At 45.0% G+C, this 10,379-nt stretch overlaps 2 protein-coding genes across 2 annotated transcripts in view; both read right to left on the bottom strand.

The window, feature by feature from the left end:
- Positions 1-993: 993 nt before the first annotated feature.
- Positions 994-2,749, bottom strand: FAM220A (family with sequence similarity 220 member A). Its single transcript, XM_023532804.1, has one exon. The coding sequence runs from the start codon at positions 2,712-2,714 to the stop codon at positions 1,941-1,943; it is 774 nt and encodes a 257-aa protein (XP_023388572.1). The 5' UTR covers positions 2,715-2,749; the 3' UTR covers positions 994-1,940.
- LOC111728752 (small integral membrane protein 10-like protein 2A) overlaps positions 2,614-10,379 on the bottom strand; it is a 28,576-nt gene continuing 20,810 nt past the window's right edge. Inside the window, exon 3 of the mRNA XM_011363847.2 lies at positions 2,614-2,779. Coding sequence (XP_011362149.2) covers positions 2,759-2,779 — 21 coding nt within the window. The 3' untranslated portion in view covers positions 2,614-2,758. The remainder of the gene's footprint in view (positions 2,780-10,379) is intronic.

The following is a 10,379-nucleotide window of genomic DNA, read 5'->3' as shown; positions in this document are numbered from 1 at the left end:
GCACAACCATGAAGGCAAAAAAGGAAAACGTATGTAAACTCAAGAACTTTTAAAACAAGTTTCCGGTCGTTCTCATTGCCAAAATGATACAACCTGAAATACTTCAAATGAGTGATTCCTTGTATGACTCAACCACGGAAACTTAATTCATCCAAAATACTGTACTAATTACCTCAAAAATCAAAATAAAAAAGTCCTCATTCTACAAAGTCATGAAACTTTATACGGTACATTTACCACCACCTCCCCACTCTAGAACTTTCCGAAGGAGCAGCCATCTACAGACAGGAACTGAACACAACACAGCAACAAGGGGAAAATTTCAACTAAGTACATGTGAACTAAGAAATTAATGTGAAAAAAGTTACCGGGAACTTTCCTCCAAAGCTTTTAGAAAAAAACACGCCTTATTCTAATATAACCACACGAAAAAATTTCAAATCTATTAATTTAGCATTTGATGCCAAATAGGGAATTCTTTTTTCTTTGCGACTGGCTGAAATTTTATATACTGGCAACTTATAAAACAAAGGAAATAAAACAGTTCATGAGTCATGGCAAGTTCTACCCCAAAGGAGTAGACTTAGTTCATAACAAAAAAAAGCTAAGGAGGGGGAAGGGCAGGGGGAGGGTCAAGCGGTAGCAGTCTTTCCCATTTTAAACCATCGAAATGTCCCCTCGCCTCAGTTCATAGCCCATCAGTGACCCCAAATGGGACGGCCATGAACCGGGACTCGGAGTGCTCAGTCAAGACTGTGTCCTTTGAGCCTGGCTGGCCAAAAGGATTCTTACTTTGGGACTCTGTGAGCACCACCCCAAAGGACACTATTTCATTCACCACCACAGGAAAGTGAGAGCTGAGCTCCGACCTAGCTTTATATTTCGTTTTTCGAGCTCTGCTCCCTAAATCAGCAACCTGCTCCGACTGCAGCTAAAAGGCGTCTAAGTATTAGGAAGGCGGCGTTAATAAACAGACAAGGTGCACCAAGACCGCACACATAAAATAAGACATTTATTTTGCTAAAGAAATTTTATTTTTCATTTTCCCAAAATACTAAAGCAGCACACAGTATAAACTGATATATGCAATCCATAATCCCTAAAATGGTTGTCTTACTTTGGGACTCTTTAAAAACTCACCCTCTTAAATTCACCTTTATCAAAGTTGTCAACAAACGACAAAAGGAGTTATCTCAGAAAAATCTTAATATGAGAAATCTCAACTCCTAGAAACTGGGACTGTCTACAAGGGAAATATTCGATTTGCCTCTGCGACGAGCTACTGCAGTCTCTCACTCCCTTCCGCTTCAGGGAACACCGCTGGCGTTCCTAGTTTGAGAAAGGTTTATTCTAAAGAAGTTTTGTATTGCAACCCTCACCATAGGGCCTCCAGTAAAGTTGTGTTTCAAGTGGAAGGAAAAGGATTTGAGAAAAGAAATAAAATTTTGATGCAAACCAAAATTATTCTACAAAATGCAGAAATGGTAGCAACTCACCATCAACTCAGCAAGGCTCAGGGCAAGTACAGAGGGGCTGGGCTGACTTTTACAAATACCCACCGACATGAGATGAGCAGAGACAACCAGGGGGATGAGGGGGGGACAGTATCTGGGACAGCAGCCCTTTAGAATGGGTGAAGGCATATAAACGACTTTATGTTAAATCTTGATGTTCTAATCTGTTTATATAGGATATGTCAATGTTCTCCGTGAAATGGTTTCCCAATCCTGAATGTCTTTCAAGCACAATTTTAGATCGTGTTTAAAAATTTTCTTCTGCATCAACCAGTTTCCCACAAGTTTAAATTTCACTTATTTTATCTGGTCATAAAAACCAGGAACTTCACGGCTGCACTGTCTGCACCCAGACTTATCGCAAAGAAATCATTCTAAGACAACGTTTAAAAGTAATCTTGCTACGTTTATTGTTCAGCTTGCACCTTAACTATGGCATAACGGCTTTGCCTTCGAAGCTTGTACAGCCAGTAACACCAGCGTCATCTGCAGATCGTCTGCGGTACTTTTCACACGTGGAAGCATTTCCTTGTATTCTACCGTCTGCTCTGAGAACATGGGCTCTGAACGGCCAGGGGGCGCACAGCCGGTCTCGTCATCTGGGAGCACTGCGGGGCATGCATGCAGCAGTGCAGACAGGACAGGACGCAGGCAAGCTGGCTGCAGCGCAGAGCCTCGTCCCTCAAGGCAAGTGCTTGGTGGCTCGTCCTCAGAAATGCCCACTTCTGACAGTTTTTGACGGCATGGCAGTCCTGACCCGCAAGGCTCTCCTTTGTGGCACGGTCTTCTGCGCCTGTCGGTGGCCCTGGGCCCCCCTCCCAGCCAGTCCCTCACCGAGGCTTCTGTGACGCCACAGGCCAGCCCAGCAAAACGGCCTTCTGCAGGCGCAGGGAGCAGAGCCGCAGTCTTGCTCGGAGCCGCTGTGGAAGCGGAGTTTTTTCTTCCTGATTCTTTCAAATATGGAAACACGTTCCCGCCACTGTGAAGTGAGAGGCTGACCTCACTCACGTCATTTTTCTTTTCCAGTGATAAGGTCTCATTTCGCAAATTCCCACTTTCACCAACGGCCGGCGCCATCGCCCAGGACGCAGGGCTCCCCTCCTCTGCTCCTCTGAGTCTGCAGAGTCGTTTGTCCGGGTCCTCGCCCTCCCTCTTCACTTTTGCGAGGCAGGTGCCAGGAGACCCTCTCCCGTCCCTCATGCTGTGTCTCTGACGCGGTCAGCCAAGGACACGCCTCTCGGCCTTCAATGGATCTCAATGTGAACCTGGAAAAGACAGTCAAGTTCAAGTGTTATAATGAAGAGTCATCTTTGGAGAGCCTAAGCACCCAGATGCTTCCCCACGGATATGGAGATCTCTGTCAGTCTCTCGTACGAGGAGCCCTATGTTTTGGTAGAAAATAGGATGACAAGCGACTGATTAGAGATCACAACAAAAAGAATGATACTTTATTAATGAGAATTCCTTAAAATACTTAAAAATAAGAAAAATATAGCAGTATAGTCATTTGTGTAGGTTCAATAAATATCTGTCCTTCCTTTAACTGGGATTTAACTGGGTGACTCAACTATGCAACCAACCTTACCTGAAATGTCCTATTTCAGAATGACTCTCAGCGACTAGGTGTGACAAGCCACTTGTTAGGAATTGAGGCCGACTTTACTTATGGATCCAGCGTCTACGAAGCTCGGCCAGGAAAGCCAGCCTGGGGCGGGGTCCTTGCCTACGAGATCCCAGCCCTAAAGTGGACAAAGGTCACTCGCCGGCAGGTCGGAAACCCCAGAATTTTGGAGCCTCAATAAGAGAAGACTTCACCTGAATTTATAGGCATTGCAAGTAAAAATATGGCGGGGAAAGCTTCCTAGGCTGGGTTCCCCACTCAGACTAGCAAATAACAAGGCTCTAACAAGGCTGATCTGAGATTTCGCGTGAAAACTTCTAGACAGAAGTTGATGTGTGACCTCAACAGCAGCTGTACAAGAGTGAACGCGAGGCGGCCCATCTGGTAACAGTCTTTAACTGTTAAGGACCAGCCTTTTCCCGTGGCCAGCAATAACCTCTCGCTGACGTTATGATGCCCTGAATGGGGAGGACGTCCGGCAAAACAAAACGGTGAGAGGCTTTGAAATGGACCAAAAGTAAGATTCCTGGGTGCACCATCGAGTGCGGCCTTTGGGTTCCCTCATCTAATAGGGCCCTGCACCTCTGCCTTCGAGCTGCTTTCTAACTCTCTAAATTGTAGAAAACGTGAGAGGAAGGCAAGTGATTTCTTATCAAAAGAAATGAAAGTTAATTTTGTTTAGAGGGATGCAACTGATTATTGCCTTGTGGATAGTGATCAGTTTTACATCTATTTGCAAATTCATTTTAGCATCCCTGAATATGTGTGTGTTTTGTCTAAATTCTCCTTGAAAGTGACTATCATCTTATTAGTTCCCTCACTGATGAGTTAAAAACGTTTTTGTCACGTGTCCTTTTAAAAAATAACCATAACCCCAGAACACAATTAGATGGAAAACATAGTCAGCAATTTTTCTGAGAAGCTAGCCTGAGGAGCAGCGCCCTAACCAAAATGCAGTAACTCTACTGGGAAGGACGCAAATGTGGGTGTGCGCGGTGGAGGCCGGGTGCAGACAGCGACATCTGTCTCGCCTCGCACAGCAAGACAAAGACAAAGCCTACCAGCGAACAGCCGAGAAGCAGCAACACAAACGTGCAACTCAGAGACAGCAGTCACTGCTGAGAAGCAGCTGTCGCTGGAAGCGGCCAGCCATGGGGCTGGAGAAACAGTGGTAGGAAGCGGCTGTTCCTCTAAATTGTTTAGAAATGTAAACAGAATATACTGGGAAGAAAACAAAGCAAATAAGTCTTATTGGGGGCTGGAGCAGAAGGCAAAGCGGGCGGAAGGTGGGGAGCCAACCGGGGGACAAAAACGAGGCACGGCCACTGGCATCGGGAGCCTGGGCTTCACTGGGCAGGTGGTGAGGGACACAAGAACTCCCAGCCTGGAAACGCTGCGAGGTTTGCTTTTCGGATGAGTCACGCCGGCTGCGCGAGCCGGCTGGACTGGTGAGGGTCACAGCGGCCTGGCAGGAGCCAGGCCGAGTGTGCAGGAGAAACGGCGCGAGGCCATGAGAAGGAAGAGGAGAGCGGGCACATTTCAGCGTCGGTGACTGACCAGACGCAGAGGAGGGTGAGGGGACTCGTTTCTTCTTGCAGTTCTGGGCCACGAAGGTGTCACTGACTGAAAGTGTGTATGGGGGCGGGGGGAGGTCTGGACCGGGACACAGGGCCCAAGAAGCATCAGAATCCCAGATCCAGAAGTCGCCAGCTTGGGGCAGTGGGCACAGTGACAGCCCTGGGAAGGGACAGAGATGGCGGGTATGGAAGGCCAGGTCTTTGAGACCTAAAGAGCAGGGACAAGGGCCCCCAGGGCCGCCAGGGAGAAAGACTCAAAGCACCTCTAGAAAACTCAGTGTCACAGCCGCCAACCGTGTCGGGCACTTCAGAAAGAGTGGGCTAGGTATGCTGCTCGTGCAAACGAGGCAGGTACGGCGGAACGCGGATGAGCGGCACGTGACCCTCAAGTCCCGTCGTTAAATGGGGTTATCTCACCTCTGGGAGCACGAGAGAAAATACCAGAACAGCTCAGCTTAGTTCACTTCTAGCTCATCCCCCTCTCACTTTTTCTGTTTTATAATATACACCATATTTTGGTAGAGCAAAATAGCTACTTCATAAATAAGTACATACCTCTGGGGCAAGCTCAAAACTTTTTACTGATAGAAGTGGGACCATTACTCTATATACCTACTGATAAAAATATATTTAGATACTATAAACCAATATACAAATGTAGGGTGCAAATTTTTTTAATTGCGATATAAATGAAATAACAATAGTTTCAGGTGCATAGCACAATTCAATCAATATCTGCACATGTTATAAAATTATCACAAACCAACGCCCATCACCACGCATGGTTACGATTATTATTTTTTTCTTGTGATGAGAACTTTTAAGAGGTCTGATTCTTGTATGTGTAAGTTCTGGCTACAATTCAAAATAATGCTTTCAAAAAGTTCAAGTCAAATAAAATTAACTTTTCTTGACGGTTCTCTCAAATTAACTTTCCAAATTATGTCAAACCTTACATTCATTTTACTAATCTGAAATGTACTAAAAATGAACAGTTCCCTGAAATGGAAGCATTCCCAAAATATTTTTAATACATACTAAAATAGGTTCTCAAAAAATTCTTAAGTAAAACAGGTCATTTAATATGGGCCAACTCTCAGGAAAATTAGTTTCTAACCTCTTTTATTATATCTTTGTATGAGAACTCTGTACCATCCTGAGATAAAAATATTCCCAGAATCATGTTAAAATATTTTAAATAAGGCACCATTAATGGAATCAATAATCATGTATTTAATAATGACAGGATAAACTGTTTGCTGAAGATTTTCTAGTTCTCTAGTAAATTCAGCTATAAATTATGTATTTAATTCTTTTAACGAAAAAACTTCAGTAGGTCAGTGAAAATATTTTGGCTCTGAGCCCTCGACTAGCCAGCACTTCTGATATTAGGCTGTTACATAATTTACTTATATTCTGAGAGCCAGAAATAAATTTTGTTTAATTTCTAAACATGTAGTCATTTGTGAAATATTTTTTGTAGTTTTCCCACAATATACTACATATGTTGGCGCATTATATTGTACTAAAGTATAAATAATTATACAATTAACTGTCCTTGGCCCCAGCCATGGCATTATTTCTCTCCCACGTCTTAAGTCTACAAAATAATCAGCAGCGTAAATTATGGCAAATCGACTTATCCACCCAAAATGAGACCACCACAATAAAGGAAGGAATCTATTTTGAAGTTCAAGGCAGCATGATTCAGGACAAATAACATGCAGTACTAGGACTAAATTCCTGAACTAGCTCCCCTACCCGCTCCCTCTTCCCTCCAAAGAGATGGCACAGGTTGAAAGGAAAGCACACAGGCCAGATGCAGGCAGAGAACAGGATTGTCTGGGTGTGGCCAGGTCCTCGGTGCAGACATGAGAGGTCACCTTCCACAAACACCCCTGCCTGCTCAAGGCAGCTGAACTGCTGTGTCACAACAGGCCTGACCCAATTAGGCAGCTGCTGCCCTCTTGGACTGCTGTCACCTTACCTTCCCAAACCCGAGCTATTAATGGCCTCAGGGACCTGATGGTCTGGATACTACCGCTCTGTAAACTAAAAATATCCTGGCCTCGATGCTTCTAGGCCAGCTGGCAAGGCTATTCCCAAAGGGGACCGGAGGAGACATGGCCACAGCAGAGGCTGTTTGGCCAGGTAGGGGTGACAATGGGCTCCGGGAGGGTCCCGCCGCCATACAGTGGCTCACACACACACTGCAAGACCGTCCTGGCCCCCCGCTTTTAGATGTGAACACCAGATCACTGAACACTGCTGTGCTCGCGACTAAAATGGATCAGACTGAGGCGGCGGCTGAAACGAAGTTCTCCAAGCGCTACCCCATGTAGAGGATGAGAAACCGGAAGGACTCAGCCCCTCCACAGTAAGCCGAGTCACGGCCACGAGAAACGGCGATAGTACTGAGTTTGTTAGCAACCGTCCCGCACATGCAAATCAAAGCTGCCACAACAGCCAGTTGTGCAGCTCTCACTAGCCACCACCCTGGTGACTCTGAGATGTCCTACCATAATCTTGATGCAAAGGTGTGCTCACTCGCATATCTGAGAGCCAGGATGTGTCCCAGCTGGGGACCTCAGGCCATGCTCTTTCCTCAGGGTGTGAGGACTCAATATGTGACGTGCCTAGCACCTCTCCTGACCCGCACCCCACAGTCATCCAATAAATGGCAGCTTTTACCTTCATTATCGTCATCTAGAGTGTTTTAGGGAACGAATGACAAAATGCTGCCAAGGAGTTCTGTAAAGCAGAGGACAGAGAAGTGACCACTGGATGGCAACATGGAAGTAGCCCAAACACAGGCTGGCACATCTCAGTGGAGGGACAGAGGTTGAGGCCCAGGCTGCCGTGGCAGCAAGCAGAGGTACCGTGCTGCAGCGAACGCCTCAGGCAACCACCTCTGCCGAGGCCCACTTGGCAGAATTGTGTGCAAACGCCCATGACCTTTCATTCGAGATCATACTCCTGCGACTTTTTGCTACAGATTCAATCAGCAAGCGTTCACTATGTCCCTGCCCGAAGCCAGGCTCTGGGGTAGGCGCAGGGGTTAGGGCCACACGCCAAGCAGCAAAATGGTCTGTCTTCTTAAAGCTGGCTTTCCAGTGAACATATGTACAAGGACAAAAAATGTCACACGCACAAGGTTTTTCACTACAGAAGTGTTTGGAGAAAGGTCATTTTGGTTCCATATCACACGTCATATATTAAGATAAACTCCAAATGCACATTTATGAGTAAAAAATGAAGTACCAGAATAAAACATGGATGAATTCCCTACAAAACCCAAAAGTCAGAGAAGACTCTTAAAGTTGACTACATAAAAAAAAAAACACTTCAGCATGGCAAACACACCATAGCAAGGTCAAACCATCACAGCAACCTAGAGGCTGTGTGCGCTTCCTGTGGGGGGGTGGGCGGGGGGCGGCTTGGTCACTGAGGCCCCTCCCAGGGACAGTCCATGGCTGCCATGAGGCTGCAGTGGGTGAGCTGGGGCTGAGCTCCTCAGGGTCTCTTGTCAGATTCTCCCTGTAGCTGGTGACCTGGCTGCCCCCAAACAGGTTCCAGTTGCCCATCTTTTCATGGGTTTACTGGCCATCTGTGTATCTTCTTTAGAGAAATGTCTTTTCAAGTCCTGTGCCCATTTCTGGATCAGGTTGTTTTTGCTGTTTAGTTGTAAAAGTACTTTATATAGTTTGGATGTTAATCCTTATCAGATATATGATTTGCAAATACTTTCTCCCGTTCTGTGAGCTGTCTTTTTCACTCTCTTGATAGTGTCCTTTGATGTGCAAAAGTTTTTAATTTTGAAGTCTAATTTATCTACTTTTTCTTTGTTGCCTGTGCTTTTGGCAAGAAATCATTGCCAAATTCAATATCCTGATTTCTCTCTATATTTTCTTCTAAGAGTTTTACAGTTTCACCCCTTAAGTTTAGCTCTTTGATCCACTTTGAGTTAATTTTTATATATGGCATATGGTTAGGGTCCAACTTTGTTCTTTTGCATGTGAAAGCAATTCATGTTTATTGGATCTTACAAAGCTATCAGGAGGTGCTAAAGTCTCAATGTCTGTGTTCCCCTCCAAATTCATATGCTGACACCCTAATCCCCAGGATGATGGTATCAGAAGATAAGGCCTCTGGGAGGTGCTTACGTCATGAGGGTGGAGCCTGTGAATGGGATTAGCGTTCTTATAAGAGACCCCACAGAGCTCCCTAGCCCCTTCCATCGTGTAAGAACACAGTTGGAAGGTGCTGGCTATGAACCAAGAGGGCCCTCATGAGACCTTGACCATGCTGGTACTTTGATCTTGGACTTCTCAGTCTCCAGAACTGTGAGAAATGTTTGTTTATAAGCCACCCAGTCTACGGAGGTGAAGAAACACTTTTCCAAGGATCATTTGAGAAGCAGTACCTGGCTCCCTCCTCAATTAGGGCTGCTCCCTGGTCGCGGAATGCTCCCCCCAACCCTAAGTATTCACAAGCATATTTAAGAAAAAAATTTCAAATGATAATACTACACAGATCATTTCTGAACTTGTTTTTCTTTATAAGTGGTGGATCTCTTTTAACATTAGCACATATAGATCTAATTTGTACACTTTAATATCTGCTTGAACCATTATATGAATATTTGTAAGACTTTTTAAAAATAAGTCAATATATAGATGATGTATTATAGAACTGTACACTTGAAATCTATATAATTAACTAATGTCACCCCAATAAATTTAATTTAAAAAATATTTAACCCCCCAAAAAAACAAGTCAAGGATGTAGGTGTTCACTATACTATTCTTTCAAATTTTATATAGGTTGAAAGTGTTTCAAAAGTTTATGAACCATGATTAAAGCATTTACTTGAAAGACGAAAGACTCCATACTACTTCTACATTTCCTATGTTTGGTATTTATCATCTCGAAGTACACAGTTGTTCATTATCTCTGAAGCCAGAACAAATCGAGTTTACCTGAGCTCATGCTTTTGACTTGGCTGATTTACGCTTTTATAGAATTTTCTTAATAGTCTACAATTACCCCCAATTTTCTTTGAGGAACTGATGTAAATTAAGCAACAGAATAAAACTCATTTCAAGCTGCGACTGACCCCAGGACTGGGGTTTTGAAATCTATACTCTCCGACATTGTTTAGAACCAAGATCATTTCATTAGAGCCAAAGCCAAAGTCCTTTCGAGGCCTACAGGACACCATGTGAGCTGTCCCTAAACCTCTCGGTCCGAATCTCCTGTCACCTTCTTCCTCCCTGACCAGCACCCCACTGTCCTGGAACACACAAGGCTCGGGCCAGGTGTAGGGCCTTCTCTGTGCAAAGCGAAAACTCCTCTAATCCAGACATCTGAGGCTGAGGCCCTCCCCTCCTACAAGGTTTCGCTCAAATGCCACCTGCCACCTAATCAAGGAGGCTCATTCTGACTGCTCTTTTTAGTAGGCAACCAGCTCCCCATCCCTACCTGCCATCCTGAACTCTTTTCACCTGATTGGAATGAATGAATGACAGGTAGACACTGAAACACACGGAGCTGTGGATGCAGAAAGTCATTCGGAAAGGGAAGACTACGAAAGAGCAGTGAGAAACAGAATGAGGAAAAGGGCTGCACAGAGGGAGGGGCCAAAGCAAGGTCCTCAGGCCTGGTCAG

This window comes from Pteropus vampyrus, unplaced genomic scaffold (genome assembly GCF_000151845.1).
Source record: "Pteropus vampyrus isolate Shadow unplaced genomic scaffold, Pvam_2.0 Scaffold90, whole genome shotgun sequence".
Classification (NCBI taxonomy): domain Eukaryota; kingdom Metazoa; phylum Chordata; class Mammalia; order Chiroptera; family Pteropodidae; genus Pteropus; species Pteropus vampyrus.
The sequence above is the reverse complement of the archived record's forward strand: the minus strand, read 5'-3'. Positions and strand labels throughout refer to the sequence as shown.

Coding starts and splice junctions, on each gene's coding strand:
- FAM220A (XM_023532804.1), bottom strand. CDS start 2,714: ATGAGGGACGGGAGAGGGTCTCCTGGCACCTGCCTCGCAAAAGTGAAG.